The 24,245-nt window shown below is 39.5% G+C and overlaps 1 protein-coding gene across 6 annotated transcripts in view; it reads left to right on the top strand.

Moving 5' to 3' along the window:
• The window catches only part of pacsin1b (protein kinase C and casein kinase substrate in neurons 1b), a 65,714-nt gene extending 42,317 nt beyond the window's left edge, over positions 1-23,397 (top strand). For all 6 annotated transcript variants that reach the window (XM_079839936.1, XM_079839932.1, XM_079839935.1 and 3 more), the window contains 9 exons: positions 4,848-4,959; positions 6,244-6,400; positions 8,221-8,456; positions 8,577-8,732; positions 13,844-14,019; positions 16,856-16,976; positions 17,060-17,190; positions 19,510-19,700; positions 22,156-23,397. In XM_079839936.1, coding sequence (XP_079696062.1) covers positions 4,900-4,959; positions 6,244-6,400; positions 8,221-8,456; positions 8,577-8,732; positions 13,844-14,019; positions 16,856-16,976; positions 17,060-17,190; positions 19,510-19,700; positions 22,156-22,265 — 1,338 coding nt within the window. In that variant the 5' untranslated portion in view covers positions 4,848-4,899 and the 3' untranslated portion in view covers positions 22,266-23,397. The remainder of the gene's footprint in view (positions 1-4,847; positions 4,960-6,243; positions 6,401-8,220; positions 8,457-8,576; positions 8,733-13,843; positions 14,020-16,855; positions 16,977-17,059; positions 17,191-19,509; positions 19,701-22,155) is intronic.
• Positions 23,398-24,245: the final 848 nt, after the last annotated feature.

Below are 24,245 nucleotides of genomic sequence, written 5' to 3'. Positions count from 1 at the left end.
TATATACATGATAATTATACACAGTACACACACATGTTTTATATAAACGCTAACTTTTATTTTGGATCTCCTCATGTGTTTGCATAATGATGCATTTAAAAGTTGAAGGTCCCATGGCATGGATTGTTTTTATTGTTTTATAATGTTTCCTGAGGTACTTATATTGTTAGTGCGGTTTTTACATCAAAAATGTCATAATTTAGAAATAAAAAGCATTTTTTCTATACTGATATTAGCCTCTGGCTTGAATGCTCTGTTTGAAGGGGCGTGTCTGCTTGGAGACTTCAGTGAAAACGCCCACTGTTGTGATTGGCTGACATCTTTGCATTTGAAATGAGTGTTAGATTATGTGGCGGAGGGGGCGTGGTTTAGCGAGATCTGCAAGCACTGACAGAGAGAGAGACAGACTGCATGTGGACCAGAGAGACAGAGAGCTGGATAAAGATTGCTGAGAAAGTTTTATTATCAAGTTGTTGAGAGTGCAAGTTTATTTAGTTTGTATCTGATGGTGCGTTCACACCGGACGCGATTTGCGTGAGTGATTTACATGTTAAGTCAATGCAGAGACGCGAAATGGCATTCTGCGGCACGATTCGCGCGAATGAGGCGGTGTGAAGGACGCGAATTGAGCGTTTTGAACGTGCGATTCGCGCGAATTGCTCAAGTTGAAAAATCTGAACTTTGGCGGATATTTCGCGCCGCGTTAACCAATCAGGAGCTTGCTCTAGTAGTGACAACAATGAGGAGAAAATCTGTATATTAATATCTGGTTCAGACAATATGATTATCACTGTGATAACATTAAATGACATGAGAAACTACCCAGTCTCTTTTTGTTAAATGCAAGTTTATGTTTGATCAATAATACAAAGGTATAATAAGCTATAAATGAAATAAAGCAAACAATTCAGTCAAACATTCAAAGTCAGTGCTAGTCGGCTAACGTTACAACTGCAACGTACAGTTATAGCCTAAAAATATAAAGTAATGAAACTTCTCTTTGCCTTCAGTCTAAACGATTTGCCAGGGAACAAATTATAGATCCATGAGACCAAAGATCGGCCGTTACAAGACGAATTATATCTGGAGCCGCCACAGAGACATCAGAGCCAGCGGCAGAAGGACTGGCTGAGGAAAGGCTGATCTCACCGGGTTAATGAGCGCCGCTGATCCACTGGAGCTCACAACTACACAAACGCCAGATAAAATGTTCAAATAGGCACTCTTTATATAAATAAACCACAGATTTGAGCTTTAAACAACTACATTATCGACTGAAAAAGTCTTAAAACTACGTTTTGTCACACATGAACAGTAGATTTTAACAAAAAAAAGACGTGTAAACACAGCCCATGTCAGCCATTTCTCAACGAGACGAGCTGCTGGCGGAAGCCCCGCCCATGACGCGAATTCACGTCTGTTTGCGCGAATTCACGCGCGATTGAAGCGAGTAAACTCAAAATGTTCAAGCGTCCACCTTTGCGCGATTAGCGCAAATTATTCGTGCAAATCGCGTCCAGTGTGAACGCCACATGAGAGCTCTGAATAAACACGAGTCCCAGTCACGCGACCCTGTCTTCTTTTTATTCTACGAACTTTGTAAGATGTGGAACCCCTCTCGAATACTTTTACTACGTTTTTTTACCATCACAGCCATCGAGATGAACGAATCGTCAAAGTGTTGATTATAACAATATTTTGAGATCTTTTCCCATCACATGAACAGCTTGAGCATTGAGTACACATGCAGTCTGTTGATCGCGTGAATTAGGGCTGTAACGATTTGACCAAAAATAAAAACCTCGATTAATTTAACGTTTTACCTCGATTCATGAACGATTATTATTATTAAAAAAAAATGTTGCTTTCCATTTTTTGCCCTCAAGGTTTTTTGAGTAAGTTCCTGATAAGGTTTTTAATGTAAATATTTTCTTCTATTAAAGGTGGGATATTTTTTTCTAATGAAAAAGTGTTGATTTTAAAAAGGAAACGGTTGACTTTCAGCAGTTATTGTCTATGGGGCAGATTTCTGCTTGTTTAAACATCAGATAAATTAGCACCTACATTGCATTTATCTGAATGCATTAATGAGAGAGTGATGGTGTGAGTTCCCCTTTAATCACTCAAACCCCTTTATCTAAACCTCGTCGGTCGGTCTCGCTCATCCGCCATGTTTGTCGTTTTTTAACTCTTTTTACTTGTGTTTGTAGTTGTGATTGAATCCTCATTCAATGTGCAATGGGTAATATTAGCCGTTAGATTCGAACCAGAAAAAGTAGAGCATCCGGGTCTCTTTGGAGATACCATGATTTGGGACGCACTAAGTCTAATTACGAATACTATTTATGATTATTTATTTAGGACACACCCAAGGTCAACTTATGAATGGCAGGAAACAGGAGCAGAACGAACCAAGCATATCGCTTACAGTGATTTCCTCAGGTTTCTTTTGTGCCAGCCTCCATTGCCTCTGAAGTTGACCTGTGTTCACGTTTATTGGTTTCATCTGACCCAGATATTATGTCCTTTAAATAAGTGGCGGCCGCCTTGTCTTGTCAAGCCTGAATAATGGCATGATATCATCATCATCAGGGCTCGCCCATCATTTTATTATCATTGCAAACGCTCAGAAGTCACTGGAGTCATTTGTCAATGTCGTTTTTTGTTAGTACGCCTCCGTAGTATGACATTTTATTCCAAGGTTACAGGTGTTGTTGTGCATGCAGGTTGTGTTTGTGTGACATACCTTAACGATTTATAAGAATAATATCGGTCAGTGTTTGATTGATCACTGCGATGAGATCACATGATACAGTCCAGGCTCAAACTGAAGCTTTGTGTTTGTTTTTGAGCAGAATGTGGATCACAGATTTAAAGTTGGCAGTGTGAAATCAATGAATGATTTGTGTCGCCTTTCTGTTCAAAGTCTGGTCTTTTTAGTGACTCTTCTTTAAGTGTGAATATAAATTCTGTGTTTTAAATATTGGACGGCATATCAGGATTGTGCAAACTGCCCTCTTGCCCTACAAGATCTCATTACTCGAGTTGTTTTGCACAGGCAATCACATTATAATGACATTTCTTCCAACAGATTGAGATAAGGTATTGTCTTAGATGAGCGCAAAACAACATAACTCAACTTAAATTTCCTTCGCTTTGTCAGATGGCGTCTCTGTTTTGATTCTGTTGAAATGATGTTCTTTATCATGGACCGCCACCAAGCGGCTCCTTCCACAGTTTCTCTTGAAGCCGATGCGGAAGTGAGTTAAACTGCAGTTCATGGACTGGCCACTAGAGACAGACTCCAGAAGGAGCAGAATCTCATTGAGCTCATGTTAAAATGCCCAACTTTACAGCAGAAGAACACATGTTTACAGTCTGGGACAAGCTGTGCTTTTGGTCTATACGGCTAATGTTGCCCTTCATGACGACTGTGAGGGGGGTGAATTTAATTATAACTCATTCGTTTACATTATATAAAGCCTTAAAGTTCTGCATAATTAAGGGCGTGGCCACTTCGAGTAACCGGTGGATTGCCGTTTGTCTGCTATCTGTTAGTCGTCACCTCAGCTCCGCCCACATCCCGCCTCTTCGCCCATTTTATATTATACAGGAGTGACACGCTGACAAGATGGCGACGGCCAGCTCGACCCGACTTTACGCTTCAAAACTGCTCTTCAGAATCCTACGGGTGACATCATGGACGTAGTGTCTAGAACAACAGATCAAGTTCCCACACGATTGCTAAAGGAGTCCACCAGGGCTCTGTTTTGGGCCCTATTTGGTTTTCTGTTTGTCAATGATTTAGGAAAATGCCTTTACAGGTCATTATGGACCTCTCGGCAAGATTGTTTATTATTTTTGAATACTCAGAGACTTCATGACTAACACTAGGGGTGTGTGATATACACCGATCAGGCATAACATTATGACCGTTGTTTACAGGTGAAGTAAACAACATCTCTTCATCCGCTTTTAGTGGGTGGGATATATTAGGCAGCAAGTGAACATTTTGTCCTCATAGTTGATGTGTTAGAAGCAGGAAAAATGGGCAAGTGTAAGGATTTGAGCGAGTTTGACAAGGGCCAGATTGTGACGGCTAGATGCCTGGGTCAGAGCATCTCCAAAACTGCAGCTCTTGTGGGGTGTAGAGTCTTGCATTTCTGCCCGAGCCTGACGGGCCCCGACTTTTTTGTCTTCGGCCCAATTTTCACGTCATACCTCAAACGCGGGCCGGGGTTCGGTCCTTTTTCCTTCATTTTATGTTTTAGACATTAATTAATTAAAAGAAACAATGAGATGTGCTGCGCTGGTGGAAACAACATGAGACCATGATATTGCGAGTCAAGACTGACACATCGCCGCAAATGAGTAAAGCAAGCCAACATGCAAACTGCCACATGTGAAACTGAAAATAGGTTAAGTCTTAGATGCTCAAAAATACAACCATCTTCATTAAAACGAATGAGACTAAAGGCTCTTACCAGTGTTTGGGTCGTATTGTGGTCTTTGATCTAATGAGTTGATGAATATAATGCAGCTCATATCTGTTGCTTTTGTTGACGTGAACTCCGTTAAATGTGCATATAGCACGGGTCGGGAATTGAAGATCGGATTTATATTCATTTTGTAGAGAGGTGTAAGGCAAGACAACCTGCATGTTTTTTTTTTATTATTATTATTTGTTTCGATTGTGAAGTTTGCATCTGGTCTGGTCTTTATTAATGTTCCCAACATGTTAGCACAATGACGTTTTTTATACCGTACAGTTGGCTTTCTCCTTTTATTTTAAATGCAAATATGTTCATTATTGTGTTCTCATAACTTTTGTCTTTTTTGCTCCGCAGTTCATGGTGAATTTCATCCGTTAGCTTCAACCCTGCTCTGCCGAATCTCAGCATGTCGGGAGCCTACGATGAGTCCGCCATGTCCGACGAGAACACGGACAGTTTCTGGGAGGTCAGGCTCGAAAACTCACTAATTCTGGAATATTATTTGTCACACATGCAGGTCACATGTCTCGATCGTACCGGAAACCCCAGCTCTGCGGTTGATTAGCCAAACGAGCTGTTAGCGCCGGACACGTGTTGTTGTGTCATATTGACTGATCGACTTTTAATGTTGTGGAAGTGTGTGATTCAGCCGAAGGGCCGGCACACATTATGATTATCTTTGGTGTGTTGACCGTATCAGAAGTAAAACTGTGTCATTGTTGATTTATCGGCCACACACTATCACACACACACTATCACACACACACTTTCACACACACTATCACACACACACTTTTCACACACACACACACACACACACTATCACACACACACTATCACACACACACTTTTCACACACACACTATCACACACACTATCACACACACACTATCACACACACTATCACACACACACTATCACACACACACTATCACACACACTATCACACACACACTTTTCACACACACACTATCACACACACTATCACACACACACTTTTCACACACACACTATCACACACACACTATCACACACACTATCACACACACACTATCACTATCCATCCATCCATCATTCTATCCATCCATCCATCATTCTATCCATCCATCCATCCATCATTCTATCCATCCATCCATCCATCCGTCCATCCATCCATCATTCTATCTATCTATCTATCTATCTATCTATCTATCTATCTATCTATCTATCTATCTATCTATCTATCTATCTATCTATCTATCTATCTATCTATCTATCTATCTATCTATCTATCTATCTATCTATCTATCTATCTATCTATCTATCTATCTATCATCTATCTATCTATCTATCTATCTATCTATCTATCTATCTATCTATCTATCTATCTATCTATCTATCTATCTATCTATCTATCTATCTATCTATCTATCTATCTATCTCTATCTATCTATCTATCTATCATTATTTCCATCTATTCATCTGTCTGTTTGTCTATCCAGTAATCCATTAATCCATCCATTTTTCCATGCATCCATCAATAAAACACATTGTAAACACTTTTGTCTTGCTTTAATATTCTTTTTTTATTGGTTTCCAATCCAAATGTGTAATATTGATTGGTTTAATGAATTCGATTTAGAGGAAATACCTCTAGGGCCAAGGACACAGAAGAAGTGGGCGGTCAATGTCTTCTATTGAATTACAGATGATTTATCTCTAATGCTGCAGTAGTGCCTTCACCCATCTCAGAGGGTTGTGTGTGTCTCAGGTCGGGAACTACAAGCGCACAGTGAAGCGGATCGAGGACGGCCATCGCCTCTGCAATGATATGATGAGCTGCGTTCAGGAGCGAGCCAAGATCGAGAAGGCCTACGCCCAGCAGCTCACCGACTGGTCCAAGAGGTGGAGGCAGCTGGTGGAGAGAGGTGGGGTCAGGAGCTCTGGCCATGGAGAACCACATTTACAAACCTTTATTGACTTTCTCAGTTTGTGTAAATCCACTTGGGGTTCAGAGTATTTATTTTTACCCACATTAATTACACATGTCTAGTACAATTATGTGGTTTTGTTTCATTAATACAGTGTATACTTTTTTCTTGATTTACCCCCAAAATAATGGAAGTGAAATGTGACAACATGCCCCGTAGGTGGAGCACATTGTAACATGTGGTGGAGCACAATGTAACATCACCAAATAACAGCTTAACATGTCACCTGATATAATCAAACTAAAATATTCAAGACAAACTAAAATATTTTGTCAACAAAATACAATTATTAACTTTTTAAAATAAAATAATGGCATTTTTTTAATAATTAAAAATATAAGCATTTTTGAGTTTGACTGCAAACACATCACCAAATACAGCATTGTTCAAAACATAATAATAATTAATATTTTCTGAACATTAACTCTCAGTCATTATTCACCGTTTTCTCATGGTTTCTCAAAATAATTCATAAAAGTATAGAATATAATGGCATATTTCTAATAGGGGCTCATTGTAACCCCACCTGCGCAACTGGAATTTAACCGCGGCTCGTGTGTTAGATCAGCATTAAAGAACATCTCAACTGTTAAATAACAGATATAAGATTAAAATAATATTGGATTTGTCTTATTTTAAATAAACACAAAAAAAAAGAGATGAAAACTAAACTTGAGTAAGAAATGTACTTTTGCTATGGTTAAATACATGTTCAGTAATATCTTCCAGAGATTTTTTCATTTTGGCGCTATTTTTTCTCTAAATAATGTTGATTTGGCAACTAGTAAATACACTGAGTTTCGTCATTCTGGCATGTGTGGAAAGGGTTAAAATATGCGTGTTACAACTAACCCTGCGTTAGGTTGTGCCCCTAGATTTAAAGTGACAATCGTGAAAGCAAACGTTGTGTTACTTCTCAGTCTAAACAAGCTTCTCTAACACAATCCATTTTAAAGGATTAGTTCACTTTTAAATAAACTTTTGCTGATAATTTACTCACCCTCATCTCATCCAAGATGTCCATGTCTTTCTTTCTGCAGTCGAAAGGAAATGAAGGTTTTTGATGAAAACATTCCAGGATTGTTCTCCATATAATGGACTTTAATGGGCCCCAAACGGCCCAAATGACAGTTTCAGTGCAGCTTCAAAGGGCTTTAAACGACCCCAGATGATGAATAAGGGTCTTATCTAGCCAAACCATCAGCAGTATTTATGCTATTATTTTATCTCTTATCAGATGAACGTGATCATCTATGAGGTCAGCCATAACTTCCGCTGAGTGAGGTCAAAATACGAGCCTGGTCATAGATATATCGATCGTAGATGCCTCATTCTATTGATCCGTGCAGACGCTAATGAGGCATCTACGTATACATCTATGACCGCGCTCGTATTTTGACCTCACTCAGCGGAAGTTATGGCTGAGCTCAGAGATGATCACGTTCATCTGATAAGAGGTAAAATAATAGCATAAATACTGCTGATGGTTTGGCTAGATAAGACCCTTATTCATCATCTGGGGTCGTTTAAAGCCCTTTGAAGCTGCACTGAAACTGTCATTTGAACCGTTTGGGGCCCATTGAAGTCCATTATATGGAGAAAAACCCTGGAATGTTTTCATCCAAAACCTTCATTTCTTTTCGACTGCAGAAAGAAAGACATGGACATCTTGGATGAGATGAGGGTGAGTAAATTATCAGCAAAAGTTTATTTAAAAGTGAACTAATCCTTTAATGCGTTGTTATTGGTGCTCGCAGGGCCGCAGTACGGGTCTCTGGAGAGAGCCTGGTTAGCTGTGATGACGGAAGCAGAAAAGGTGAGCGAGTTGCACCAGGAGGTGAAGAACAACCTGCTGAACGAGGACTTAGAGAAGGTGAAGAACTGGCAGAAAGATAGCTACCACAAACAAATGATGGGCGGATTCAAGGAAACCAAAGAGGCGGACGAGGGGTTCCGGAAAGCTCAGAAACCTTGGGCCAAAAAACTCAAAGAGGTGAGGAGACTTCTCTCACAAAAACATCTACATTATACCTTGGCTGAAGAAATATCGTCATTAGAACAAATCACTGAATAATTCAATGTTTGCCATGTTCGTCTTATCTTTAATTCACAGTTGGAAACAGCGAAGAAAACATACCATATGGCCTGCAAGGAGGAAAAAATTGCATCTACGAGGGAAGCCAATAGCAAAGCAGAAGCGTCAGTCACATCAGATCAGCAAAAGAAACTCCAAGAGAAGGTGGACAAGTGCAAAAACGACTGTCAGAAGGTCAGCCAAGAAATATTATGGACAACAAACCAAAAGCTGTGTTAAAGGGCATTGTTTTATAATGTTTCCTGTTGTGCACTTATAATGCAAGTATGATTTTTACATCAAAAATGGTCAGAATTTAGAAATAAAAGACATTTTTGAGCACTGTTTGAAGGGGCGTGTCTGCTGTGAGACTTCAGTGTAAACGCCCACTGCTGTGATTGGCCGCTGTGAGACTTCAGTGTAAACGCCCACTGCTGTGATTGGCTGCTGTGAGACTTCAGTGTAAACGCCCACTGCTGTGATTGGCCGCTGTGAGACTTCAGTGTAAACGCCCACTGCTGTGATTGGCCGCTGTGAGACTTCAGTGTAAACGCCCACTGCTGTGATTGGCCGCTGTGATACTTCAGTGTAAACGCCCACTGCTGTGATTGGCTGCTGTGAGGCTTCAGTGTAAACGCCCACTGCTGTGATTGGCTGCTGTGAGGCTTCAGTGTAAACGCCCACTGCTGTGATTGGCTGCTGTGAGGCTTCAGTGTAAACGCCCACTGCTGTGATTGGCTGCTGTGAGACTTCAGTGTAAACGCCCACTGCTGTGATTGGCTGCTGTGAGGCTTCAGTGTAAACGCCCACTGCTGTGATTGGCTGCTGTGAGTCTTCAGTGTAAACGCCCACTGCTGTGATTGGCCGCTGTGAGACTTCAGTGTAAACGCCCACTGCTGTGATTGGCTGCTGTGAGGCTTCAGTGTAAACGCCCACTGCTGTGATTGGCTGCTGTGAGGCTTCAGTGTAAACGCCCACTGCTGTGATTGGCCACTGGGAGACTTCAGTGTAAACGCCCACTGCTGTGATTGGCCGCTGTGAGACTTCAGTGTAAACGCCCACTGCTGTGATTGGCCACTGGGAGACTTCAGTGTAAACGCCCACTGCTGTGATTGGCCACTGTGAGACTTCAGTGTAAACGCCCACTGCTGTGATTGGCTGCTGTGAGGCTTCAGTGTAAACGCCCACTGCTGTGATTGGCCACTGGGAGACTTCAGTGTAAACGCCCACTGCTGTGATTGGCCACTGTGAGACTTCAGTGTAAACGCCCACTGCTGTGATTGGCCGCTGTGAGAATACACATAAATAATGCTCAACTGAGACATTCACATTGATGAGAATAAATAAGCTCATTCCCAGCATTAGGATCCTTTGGAAGGTGATGTTATTTTTAGTTTCGCTCTTCTCTCCTCGTCATCTCACTAACACTCCAGTGGGTGGAGCCAAAGGTGCGATGATGAAGTAGGTGTTGATCTGTGATGTCATAAATAGGCACATTCCACAACGAGTCATTCTCTGGGCTTGGTTTCAACAAAAGCTGTTTTTGGACTAACAAGGAAGTTTTCATTTCTCTTAAATATGTCAAAAGCTCAAGGAAAATTGGATTGACCCCATTAATGTCCTGCAACTACAAAGAAAGTCCTTTAAATTGTGTAGTACTGCCAATGTTTTTGTATTTTTGCAAAATGCAGCATATTTGTGGCCTTTAATATTCATGTTGCACACTTCTCCCTTGTCTGTTAACAAAAGCTCACCACAACAGACGGCAGATAACAGAAATATCCTCGAGCAGAGCAATTTCATCCGCTATTCATTACAGCAGCAGGTCCGACTCCCCAGAGCTTACTTTCATATTACTGCTCTGCCTTTGGACCACTTAATGGGAAACAACACAGAGGCGTTCAATAAATGGCCCCCTAACGCACCATAGAGCCAATTCATTAGCCTTTATTCTAGCCCAGCGTCCATTATAAGCACTTACCCCAGAGTCCCGGGGGATCAGCTGTGCCACAATACAACAATGGACAAGCTGGACGTTTGAGTGACGGCCCATAAAACCATCCCATATAATGATATTATTCAATTAGGAAAATGCACACATGCTCTAACTTTACAAGTCACCCCTAAAAGAGATATTTTGCATAAAGCAATCTTGTTTTATGAGTCATTAAGATGTTGTGCATTTTGTCTACATTCATGACATTTCTTAATGTGTCTGGACATTTAACTTTTGACCTTTTTTGAGCTTATTTGTCTTATTCTCATATGCTATGATGATTCTTAAATTACTATAATACTATAAAAAAATCATAAAACTGGTCTCTGATTCAGCGCATCATGCCAAGTCGAATGATACCCAGTTTTCCCATATTGGCTATTTTGGGTGTCGGCCATCTTGAATTTTGTTCGCAAATGCTGTATTTTAAGAACACATTAGCATATTGTTATGAATTTTCATGAATATTAAATTTTCACTAGTTAAAGGCACAATATGTACGATTTTTGGATTGAATTATCCAAAAGAAGAAGCGGAAGAAGCGGAAGCGCTCGTCTGCGGCAGAATAAAAGCTCAGCCAATCAAGCTACGCTTTTGTTTTGAATAAGCGACCTCTAGCGGCGAAAAATTACATATTGTGCCTTTAAAATGTTCATTCTTGATATGAACAATGATGTCATCTCTCGCAGAAATCAAAGACATAAATTTAAACTAGTAAAAACTATAACTCTTGATATCTGTGATTGTATTTTAACTAGTTAAACGTCACCATAGGTTGCCATTCAAATTCAATTGTTGATATCTATAATTGATTTATTTCTAGGCTACATGCAGCATTTCGGCACAGCGCCACCTAGTGGTCAGGAGGAGATATGATAAGTTGCTTATAACTTCTGAACGGTTTGCCCAAAAATCATAAAACTGGTCTCTGATTCAGCGCATCATGCCAAGTCGAATGATACCCAGTTTTCCCATATCGGCTATTTTGGGTGTCGGCCATCTTGAATTTTGTTAGAAAATGCTGTATTTTAAGAACACATTAGCATATCGTTATGAATTTTCATGAATATTCAATTTTCACTAGTTAAAGGCACAATATGTAAGATTTTTGGATTGAATTACCTATAAAACCTATAGGTTACCTATAAAACCATCCCATATAATGATATTATTCAATTAGGAAAATGCACACATGCTCTAACTTTACAAGTCAACCCTAAAAGAGATATTTTGCATAAAGCAATCTTGTTTTATGAGTCATTAAGATGTTTAGCATTTTGTCTACATTCATGACATTTCTTAATGTGTCTGGACATTTAACTTTTGACCTTTTTTGAGCTTATTTGTCTTATTCTCATATGCTATGATGATTCTTAAATGACTATAATACAGTTATTTTTATAAAGCCTTTTTTTTGTATTATGATAACGATAATTTGTGGAAAATTGTCTATGGCAGCCCAAAGAACCGTATGGTAAAAAGTTGTGAAATTTGGGACACTGATAGAGGTCAGTCCAAACATTCACCAGAGCAAATTTGGAGTCTCTAACTCAATCCCTCTAGCGCCACCAACTGTCCAAATTTGCATTCATATTTATGCTAATAACTTTTGAACAATAAGGGATAGAAACATGTTTTCCCGCTCTGATTCCTTGGCTCATGATGATTCGTTTGCAGATTATCTTCAGACGATGCTGGCAAAAAGTCCTCAAAAGCTTTTTGATAAACCCAACCGTTCTCAAATGGTACATGCCATCCCAAGCATGACCTAAGGCTACATGCAGCATTTCGTCACAGCGCCACCTAGTGGTCAGGAGATATGAAAAAATAACTTTTGAACGGTTTGCCCAAAAATCATAAAACTGGTCTCTGATTCAGCACATCATGCCAAGTCGAACGATACCATTTTTCCCATTTTGGCTATTTTGGGTGTCGGCCATCTTGAATTTTGTCCTAAAATGCTGTATTTAAGGAACACATTAGCATATCGTTACGAAACTGTCATCGAGACCATGCCGTAAAGGTACTTAAAAAGTTTCAAGACTAAAGTTATGACATTTTTTTTATTTTATTACTTTTGCCTAAACTGGTCTTGATAGATTCCTTGGGTTATGCTGAGAGCAATGATACCAATTATGCCATTTTGGCTCGAACTTGCTGTCCACCATTTTGAATTTCTTTAAAAACCTACTTTTTCTAACTCCTCCTAGACCGCTGGTCTGATTTTCACCAAAATTGGCTCAGATCATCTTCAGACCATGCCGGCAAACAGTTACTAAAAGTTTTTCGATAGACCAAACCCTTCTCGTTCTCAACAAATGTGTTGGCATGATGCCCAGCTCTGAGGCTGTATCTGTATCTCATATTAGTGTATTCAGACCAAACTTGGTACAGGCATTTTTTGCTTATAAATTCTGAATGGTTTGCCCAAAAATCTAAAACGAGTGGAATGATACCCATATTGCCTATTGTGGCAGTCGTCCCATTTTGAATTTTGTCCTAAAATGCTGTATTTGACATTAGCGTATTATTACGAAACTCGGTATGTGTCATCGGAACTCAAAAAAAGGTACTCAAAAAGTTTCTTTGTGGTCAAAAGTTATAATGAAATTTCCAAAACTGCTAATAACTTTTGATTAATTTCGCCTATTTTAATGAAACTCGTTAGATTTGAAGTCTTGATAGAGTCCTTGGGTCATGCCGAGATCAATGAAACCAATTATGCCATATTTGCTATCATCTTCAGAGCATGCCGGCAAAAATTTTATCAAAAGTTCCAACGAATGTGTTGGCATGATGCCAAGCTGATTCGGAGGCTGTATCTTAGCAACACTTTGGCATATTGACACCAAACTGTCATTGTCACCTCACACTGACCACACCATAATAATTTGATAACAGCGCCTGTTGGTCAAAAATGATAAGCAAGTTAATCATATAACAGTGATTGCATTTCTGATTTTTCAGCCATTTTGACTAAAATAATCTTAAAATGTTTTTAACCACTCATTGTTGCAGTTGGTCTGATGCTCACAGTCATGCTTGCATGGATTGTTCATTTTGTGCTTGCAGCTATATTTTTGTATGTAATTTAATATGTTTACCTACATTTTTGGTTGTTGTTGTTCTTGCAATCCATCTTAGTTTAACATGACCATTTCCCATACTCTCTTAATAGGCTTTAATTTTAGAACTTTATGCAAATATCCTTTGTTATGATTGGCTCACCTCTTGACATTTGCATAAATGTGACATCTCATCATATGCAACAAGTCAGAGGATTTAAGATGTTGTTTGCTTTGTGTTTCAGGCCAAAGAGAAATACGAGAAGACCCTCGATGAGCTCAGCAAGTGCACGCCGCAGTACATGGAGAACATGGAGGTGGTGTTCGAGCAGTGCCAGCAGTTTGAGGAGAAGAGGCTGAACTTCCTCCGCGAGGTGCTTCTGGACATCAAACGCCATCTTAACCTCACTGAGAGCCAAAGGTCAGCGCAAAATCACAGATCTGGTGGTCTGAAGTATGGCCAGCTGTTCTGACCTTTATTCATTCCCAGGATATTAATTCTTGAAATCAGCAATCCAATTTTCACTAGTTAAAGGCACAATATGTAAGATTTTTGGATTGAATTATCCAAAAGAAGAAGTGGAAGCGCTCGTCTACGGCAGAATGAAAGCTCAGCCAATCAAGCGACGCTGATTCAGCGCATCATGCCAAGTCGAATGATACCCAGTTTTCCCATATTGGCTATTTTGGGTGTCGGCCATCTTGAATTTTGTTCGCAAGTGCTGTATTTTATTCATATTGTTATGAATTTTCATGAATATTACATTTTCACTAGTTAAAGGCACAATATGTAAGATTTTTGGATTTAATTATCCAAAAGAAGAAGCGGAAGCGCTCGTCTGCGGCAGAATAAAAGCTCAGCCAATCAAGCTACGCCTTTGTTTTGAATAAGCGACCTCTAGCGGCGAAAAATTACATTGTACCTTTAAAATGTTCATTCTTGATTTCAAGAATGATGTCGTCACTCGCAGAAATCGAAGACATAAATTTAAACTAGTAAAAACTATAATTCTTGATATCTGTGATTGTATTTTAACTAGTTGAACGTCACCATAGGTTGCCATTCAAATAAAATTGTTGATATCAATAATTGATTTCTTACTAGGCTACATGCAGCATTTCGGCACAGCGCCACCTAGTGGTCAGGAGGTATGAAAAGTTGCTTATAACTTCTGAACAGTTTGCCCAAAAATCATAAAACTGGTCTCTGATTCAGCGCATCATGCCAAGTCGAATGATACCCAGTTTTCCCATATTGGCTATTTTGGGTGTCGGCCATCTTGAATTTTGTTCGCAAGTGCTGTATTTTATTCATATTGTTATGAATTTTCATGAATATTACATTTTCACTAGTTAAAGGCACAATATGTAAGATTTTTGGATTTAATTATCCAAAAGAAGAAGCGGAAGCGCTCGTCTGCGGCAGAATAAAAGCTCAGCCAATCAAGCTACGCTTTTGTTTTGAATAAGCGACCTCTAGCGGCGAAAAATTACATTGTACCTTTAAAATGTTCATTCTTGATTTCAAGAATGATGTCGTCACTCGCAGAAATCGAAGACATAAATTTAAACTAGTAAAAACTATAATTCTTGATATCTGTGATTGTATTTTAACTAGTTGAACGTCACCATAGGTTGCCATTCAAATAAAATTGTTGATATCAATAATTGATTTCTTACTAGGCTACATGCAGCATTTCGGCACAGCGCCACCTAGTGGTCAGGAGGTATGAAAAGTTGCTTATAACTTCTGAACAGTTTGCCCAAAAATCATAAAACTGGTCTCTGATTCAGCGCATCATGCCAAGTCGAATGATACCCAGTTTTCCCATATCGGCTATTTTGGGTGTCGGCCATCTTGAATTTTGTTCGCAAATGCTGTATTTTAAGAACACATTAGCATATCGTTATGAATTTTCATAAATATTACATTTTCACTAGTTAAAGGCACAATATGTAAGATTTTTGGATTGAATTATCCAAAAGAAGAAGTGGAAGAAGCGGAAGCGCTTGTCTGCGGCAGAATAAAAGCTCAGCCAATCAAGCTACGCTTTTGTTTTGAATAAGCGACCTCTAGCGGCGAAAAATGACATATTGTACCTTTAAAATGTTCATTCTTGATATCAACAATGATGTCATCACTCGCAGAAATCAAAGACATAAATTTAAACTAGTAAAAACTATAATTATTGATATCTGTGATTGTATTTTAACTAGTTAAACGTCACCATAGGTTGCCATTCAAATAAAATTGTTGATATCAATAATTGATTTCTTACTAGGCTACATGCAGCATTTCGGCACAGCGCCACCTAGTGGTCAGGAGGAGATATGATAAGTTGCTTATAACTTCTGAACAGTTTGCCCAAAAATCATAAAACTGGTCTCTGATTCAGCGCATCATGCCAAGTCGAATGATACCCAGTTTTCCCATATTGGCTATTTTGGGTGTCGGCCATCTTGAATTTTGTTCGCAAATGCTGTATTTTAAGAACACATTAGCATATCGTTATGAATTTTCATAAATATTAAATTTTCACTAGTTAAAGGCACAATATGTAAGATTTTTGGATTGAATTATCCAAAAGAAGAAGTGGAAGAAGCGGAAGCGCTCGTCTGCGGCAGAATAAAAGCTCAGCCAATCAAGCTACGCCTTTGTTTTGAATAAGCGACCCCAGCAGCGAAAAATTACATATTGTACCTTTAAAATGTTCATTCTTGATATCAACAATGATGTCATCTCTCGCAGAAATCGAAGACATAAATTTAAACTAGTAAAAACTAGAATTCTTGATATCTGTGATTGTATTTTAACTAGTTAAACGTCACCATAGGTTGCCATTCAAATTAAATTGTTGATATCAGTAATTTATTTCTTAATAGGCTACATGCAGCATTTCGGCACAGCGCCACCTAGTGGTCAGGAGGAGATATGAAAAGTTGCTTATAACTTCTGAAGTTTAGGGGTAGGGGTAGTGTAGGGGGATAGAATGTACAGTTTGTAACGTAATAAAAACCATTACGCCTATGGAATGTCCTCACTTAGATAGCAAAACAAACGTGTGTGTGTGTGTGTGTGTGTGTGTGTGTGTGTTTGTGCTCCTAATGTGTGTACACATGGATTGGTTAAATGCAGAGGGCAAATTCTGAGTATGGGTTACCCCTCTAAGCCTTCCCGTTAGCACATAAGAAAGAAAACTGCATTTACCAAACCAGCCATCAGTCTCTAAATAATCTCTCTAATTCAAACTCCACAGCTATGCCTCAGTGTACCGGGATCTGGAGCGCAACATCGCCTCAGCCAGCGCTCAGGAAGACCTCAAGTGGTTCAACAACCTCCATGGGCCCGGCATGCACATGAACTGGCCACAGTTTGAGGTGGGATCCCTGAGAGTGCATAACATCTGCTGTCAGGAGTTCCTTCTGTATTCCTCATATTCCTCATCCTGTCTCTAAATCAGGAGTTCAACCCAGAACTGAGCCACTCCATTAATAAGAAAGAGAAGGTGAAGAGGAGCCATGATGGAGTCACGTTGACTCAGGTCACGCATGGAGTGGATCAGGGCACGCCGCAGACTGGAGACCGGGGCAGGTACAGACACTCTACAGCTTTATACAAAGTGCTTTTAGTATAATCATAAAAACATCCTCCTTAAATCTGGGCTGATTTCTATAAAGTAGATGTAAGAATAACTTTCAGATTTCAAGATTAACATTTACTGGACTAAACCAACTTGGGTTTGCTTGATTATCCATTCATCTTTTTTTATATTTTTTATTTGTTCATCTCTCAAATATCCTGTATTATACTATGGGGCTGTTGAATGCTTGAATCTGATTGGTTGACGGACATTCTAAGGTGTGCAATAACTTTCAGGGAAAAAGTCGTTCCGGCTAAAGTAGTTCCAGCAGGTTTTGACAGCATTACAATTCCATATCACTCCGCCAAATTATTTCAGTTATAAAGCTCTTACAGCCGACAACAGCAAAATAACCAAAACCCAATTAAATATAGTAAAAATAGGATAAAACGACTAATTATTTCAGTTTTTTGCCACAAAATTATGTTTCTCCTACTCAAACTCACACACACACAGTACGGACACACACTGTTGTCAGCGTTGCCACACACACACTCTCTCTCTCTCTCTCTCTCTCTCTCTCTAATAACTGCATTACTCAATGGCTCACACTGTTATCAGCTCTAAAATGGCGTTTTTGGGATTAGCAACGGAGGCTTGGGTTTAGATTTAGTCCTGCACACAAGAGCGTTTAAAGGACAAAACCTGACATATGTCTTGAAATGCATCATCTGGGCAATGTTTTGAGGTGTGGTAACTGTAGTATAAGCAGAATAATTGACTTTGGGCTGTTGAATTATTGAAAAATAATGCACACCCGAGGTGTAACTCGTGACCGCATTGTTGTGCATTATTTTTCTAATAATTCAACGGCCCATCGTCAATTTTTCCTTACTTATACTATGGGGCTGTTGAATGCTTGAATCTGATTGGTTGATGGACATTCTAAGGTGTGCAATAACTTTCAGGGAAAAAGTAGTTCCGGCTAAAGTAGTTCCAGCAGGTTTTGACCGCATTACTGTTCCATATCACTCCGCCAAATGATTTCAGTTATAAAGCTCTTACAGCCGACAACAGCAAAAGAGCCAAAACCCAGTTAAATATAGTAAAAATAGGATAAAAACGACTAATTATTTCAGTTTTTTGCCACAAAATTATGTTTATTATGTACGGAAAGCACATACTCTCTTTCTCCCAGTCAAACTCACACACATACAGTACGGACACACACTGTTGTCAGCGTTGCCACACACACTCTCTCTCTCTCTCTCTCTCTCTCTCTCTCTCTCTCTAATAACTGCATTACTCAATGGCTCAAACTGTTATTAGCTCTAAAATGGCGTTTTTGGGATTAGCAACGGAAGCTTGGGTTTAGATGCGTAAGAAATTAGTCCTGCACACAAGAGCGTTTAAAGGACAAAACCTGACATATGTCTTGAAATGCATCATCTGGGCAATGTTTTGAGGTGTGGTAACTGTAGTATAAGCAGAATAATTGACTTTGGGCTGTTGAATTATTGAAAAATAATGCACAACAATGCGGTCACAAGTTATATCTCAGGTGTGCATTATTTTTCTAATAATTCAACGGCCCATCGTCAATTATTACTTACTTATACTATGGGGCTGTTGAATGCTTGAATCTCATTGGTTGATGGACATTCTAAGGTGTGCAATAACTTTCAGGGGAAAAGTAGTTCCGGCTAAAGTAGTTCCAGCAGGTTTTGACCGCATTACTGTTCCATATCACTCCGCCAAATGATTTCAGTTATAAAGCTCTTACAGCCGACAACAGCAAAAGAGCCAAAACCCAGTTAAATATAGTAAATATAGTCAATTATTTCTTACGTATTGTATTGTATTATAGGTTTTGCCCCCCACAATTAAAACTACAGGGCTTTGATCATAAAACTAAGCCTTTAAATATAATCTTAATAGGAAATGCCTATATATGGACTCGTGTTTCCTTTTCCATGTTTCCTTCCTGTGTTTATTTCCTGTTCTCATTGCTAGCTGGTTTCTTCGGCTTCTCATTGGTTGATTGATTATGTTCACCTGAGTCTTGTTGGGTTCCTCATTGAGCCATGTATTTAAGCTCTCAGTTTGGTTCTTCTCTTTGTCCTGTATTGTCTTTGCATTAGTGAAGCTGTTACGTTGAGTGTTTCCTTCTGGATTTCCTTTGTTTTTGTAAGTAAATGTATATCTGCTGCACCTTAGATCCTCTGCTCCTCTTCCCTTTCCTCTGCTCTTTGCTAATGTTCAGCATTGTTGCTAACCCTAACCTCTGGAGGAACTAACCTGCGCTTCTCCGGTGTGGTTGTCGTCTTTAGCGTGAGCAGTTCTGAGAAGAACCAGCAATATTCTGCCGAGTGGTCCGATGACGAGCAGCCGCCCGCCGCCCAACCAGACAGTGAAACAAACGGTGGTGCAAATCCATTGGAAGAGGAGAGTAAAGGGAAGCGAGTGAGAGCGCTGTATGACTACGACGGCCAGGAACAAGACGAGCTCACGTTTAAAGCGGGTGAGAGATGTTTATTTTAGATGAAGTCTATTCTGCTCAAACTGATCAAACATACAGTAAAAACTGTAATATTTTACAATTCAATACTAGACTGAAACATTTGTTGACAAACATTGACGTTGGCTTGAAAAAGCCAAGCTGAAGATGGATGGATGGGAAATATTAGATTGGATGGATAGATAGATGGATGGATGGGTGGATGGATGGATGGGAAATATTACATACGATGGATGGATGGATTGGAAATATTAGATACAGTAGATGGGTGGATGGATTTATAAGAAATATTCGATGGATGGATAAGAAATATTGGATGAATGGATGGAGGGAGGGAGGTATAAGAAATATTGGATGGATGGATGGATGGATGGAGGGAGGGATAAGAAATATTGGATGGATGGATGGATGGATGGATGGATGGAGGGAGGGAGGGAAAAGAAATATTAGATACAGTAGATGGATGGATAAGAAATATTGGATGGATGGATGATGGATAAGAACTATTGGGTCGATGGATGGATAAGAAATATTGGATGGATGGATGGATAAGAAATATTAGAACAATAGATAGATGGACTGGTGTGTGGATGGATGGATGGATGGGTGGGTGAATGGATGGATGGATGGATGGAGGGAGGGATAAGAAATATTAGATACAGTAGATGGGTTGATGGATGGATAAGAAATATTGGATGGATGGATGGATGGATGATGGATAAGAAATATTGGATGGATGGATGGATGGATGGATGGATGGATGGAGGGAGGGAGGGATAAGAAATGGATGGATGGATGGAGGGAGGGAGGGAGGGAAAAGAAATATTAGATACAGTAGATGGATGGATAAGAAATATTGGATGGATGGATGATGGATAAGAACTATTGGGTCGATGGATGGATAAGAAATATTGGATAGATGGATGGATGGATAAGAAATATTAGAACAATAGATAGATGGACTGGTGGGTGGGTGAATGGATGGATGAATGGATGGATGGATGGATGGATGGATGGAGGGAGGGATAAGAAATATTAGATACAGTAGATGGGTTGATGGATGGATAAGAAATATTGGATGGATGGATGGAGGGAGGGAGGGAGGGAGGGAGGGAGGGAGGGAAAAGAAATATTAGATACAGTAGATGGATGGATAAGAAATATTGGATGGATGGATGGATGGATGGAGGGAGGGAGGGATAAGAAATATTGGATGGATGGATGGAGGGAGGGAGAGAAAAGAAATATTAGATACAGTAGATGGATGGATAAGAAATATTGGATGGATGGATGGATGGAGGGAGGGAGGGATAAGAAATATTGGATGGATGGATGGAGGGAGGGAGAGAAAAGAAATATTAGATACAGTAGATGGATGGATAAGAAATATTGGATGGATGGATGGGTGGATAAGAAATATTAGAACAATAGATAGATGGACTGGTGGGTGGATGGATGGATGGGTGGGTGAATGGATGGACGGATGGATGGAGGGAGGGATAAGAAATATTAGATACAGTAGATGGGTTGATGGATGGATAAGAAATATTGGATGGATGGATGGATGATGGATAAGAAATATTGGATGGATGGATGGATGGATGGATGGATGGATGGAGGGAGGGAGGGATAAGAAATATTGGATGGATGGATGGAGGGAGGGAGGGAGGGAGGGAAAAGAAATATTAGATACAGTAGATGGGTTGATGGATGGATAAGAAATATTGGATGGATGGATGGATGGATGGATGGATGGATGGAGGGAGGGAGGGATAAGAAATATTGGATGGATGGAGGGAGGGAGGGAGGGAGGGAGGGAAAAGAAATATTAGATACAGTAGATGGGTGGATGGATGGATAAGAAATATTGGATGGATGGATGGATGGATGGATGGATGGATGGATGGATGGATGGAGGGAGGGAGGGATAAGAAATATTGGATGGATGGAGGGAGGGAGGGATAAGAAATATTGGATACAGTAGATGGGTGGATGGATGGATAAGAAATATTGGATGGATGGATGATGGATAAGAAATATTGGATAGATGGATGGATAAGAAATATTAGAACAATAGATAGATGGACTGGTGGATGGATGGATAAGAACTATTGGATGGATGGATGAGGGATAAGAAATATTGAATGAATGGATGGACAGGTGGATGGATGGGTGGGTGGATTCATAAGAAATATTGGATACAATAGATGGATGGACGGGTGGGTGGATGGATGAGAAATATTGGGTAGATGGATGGATGGATGGGAGGGTGGCTGGATGGATGATGGATAAGAAATGTTGGATAGATAGATCAGTCGATGACACTACAGTTCTTACAATCAGATGAAATGGATGTTAAATATTGAGTTTAAAGATGAAAGCGTTCGCCACTGGAGCATTAAAGCTGTAACTGGCATGATTAAAGGTGCATCAGCATTAACTGAGCCTGTTTCCCCAGGGGACGAGCTGACCAATCTGGAGGATGAGGATGAGCAGGGCTGGTGCAAAGGCCGGCTGGACAGCGGTCAGATCGGCTTGTATCCGGCCAACTACGTGGAGGCCATTTAGTGTCGGTGAAGACGGCCTTACAGACTTTACCCCGCAGCGCTTGAGCACAAGATGCCCAGGAAAACACTTCCTTGCCTGACTGACTTGCCGAGAAGCTTTACGCAGCATTTCCTTAATACCGCAACGAAAACCTACAGCATCCAAACAACATATCGAATCCCAGCGATCGTCCATGAAGCCTAGCATAGCAACAATCAGCTATGCAACGTGTGTACGAGACTTTTATTTTGAAGTTCTGTGTTGAACCTAGTAAACATGTAACAGCATTTCGCTAACATAATCTGACGTATTTATGTGTGAGAACAAATTTAGGGCGGGCTAATTGGATTGTGAAAAGTGGGCGTTGCACACCGGAGGGGAGGGGTTTAAAATTTAAAGGGACGGTGACACATTCAACAAGGAGTTGATGTAGAGGTGAAGCATTTTAAAATTTATTTTTCTCGATGAATTGTGCACAATAAGACCAGAAATATGATAACAAAGTAAATACGGTCAGTTTTGAATATATGCCGGCTTTAATGCAGGATTTTTTGCAGTGAAAATTATGCCTCAAAACACATTAAATGCACATTTCCGTGTTTTTCTTCTCATTTCCCCCGCATTTTAAGAGCATGTGAACATATAGAATTATGGAGAATAATAATATCCTGATTCTAAAGGATTTGAAATGTAATTTTTGTTTTAATGTGGAATAAATACAGAATGAATCAGAACTGAACCTCTAAAAGAATTTAGTTTATCTAGTGCATTTTTTTTCTTATTAAATTATGATTTTTATTTTTTTCTTAGGATATTAGTTATGATTTCATGACCATTGGACTGTGCGGTTCATGGGCACACGCTATAAGTATTTCTTCTGCCTTATTGTCTCTTTCTGTAAATGTCTTGATCCATAACTTATTCAGAGGGTAAACTCCTTACTGTAACAATAATAATTCATCTGTCATGTTTTTAACACTGTAGCTTTGTTTTTGGCTCAGCCGTTATGGATTGCGTCTTTAAGAGCAGGATGGAGGTGTGTGTGTGTGTGTGTGTGTGTGTGTGTGTGTGTGTATGTTTAGACTGGACTGATGTGTTCTACTCTTCAGTAACTGTTCCATTCAAGTTCACAATAAAAATCTGAGACAAATGCAAATGATTTCATAACTTTGGGTCTCCACTAGAGGTCAGCATTGCAGAAGACCTTTACTGTCCTCTTTATAGTGCCCATAATACACAGTAAATCAGTCATATTTCACCACATAATCAATAGATTAAGGCTGGGATATTTTTCTTAACGCAAATTAAGATTTTTAGATTGCATGAATTATGATTCTTGTAATAAAAATAAGTATTAGAGTAATGAAATAAAAATATTCTAATAAAAACTTGGTGGTGGCGCAACACAGTCATACTATTGGCCACTTTGGTGTGCCGAATTTTATATATAATTCAATTGCATTGTAGTCTTTGAAAAAAGGCATCTGAAATAATAAAAGTGCTATGAAACGCTACTCATTTTCTGCAGAATAGAAACACGATACCCGCCTCCCCTCACTCACTCACTTCATTTGCTCCGGATGAATATTGTTGCTGTTACAGGGCTAAATTGAGTTATTTTATTGCTGATTATTGCGCTTAAAGTGTCTCTACAACCCTCTACGCACACCTTGGCAATAGAATCGCCTTTGGCTTGTACATTTTTTTATTTAGTCGCCAGACTGATATACTTAATTATATTATATTATACTTTATATACCACCAAATGTATCAATATCTTTGTAAAATGGCACAGCTTTTTAAATATCTGAACTTACACGCTTAACATCAGTCTATGTTATGATATTTTGATAATCAAGCACTATATAATGATAGAACTTTATTAATTAGAACTAAAACTATTGGAAAGCATGTATTAATGCATATGTGTCATTTAACTGAGCTTTGGACTGGTGGTGGTGCTTAAGATATTGTTGGTGTTTCTATAAAAAAATTGATAAT

This window comes from Gobio gobio (genome assembly GCF_949357685.1).
Source record: "Gobio gobio genome assembly, chromosome: 17".
Taxonomy (NCBI): domain Eukaryota; kingdom Metazoa; phylum Chordata; class Actinopteri; order Cypriniformes; family Gobionidae; genus Gobio; species Gobio gobio.
Note: the sequence above shows the minus strand (reverse complement) of the source record. Positions and strands in the feature narration are given on the sequence as shown.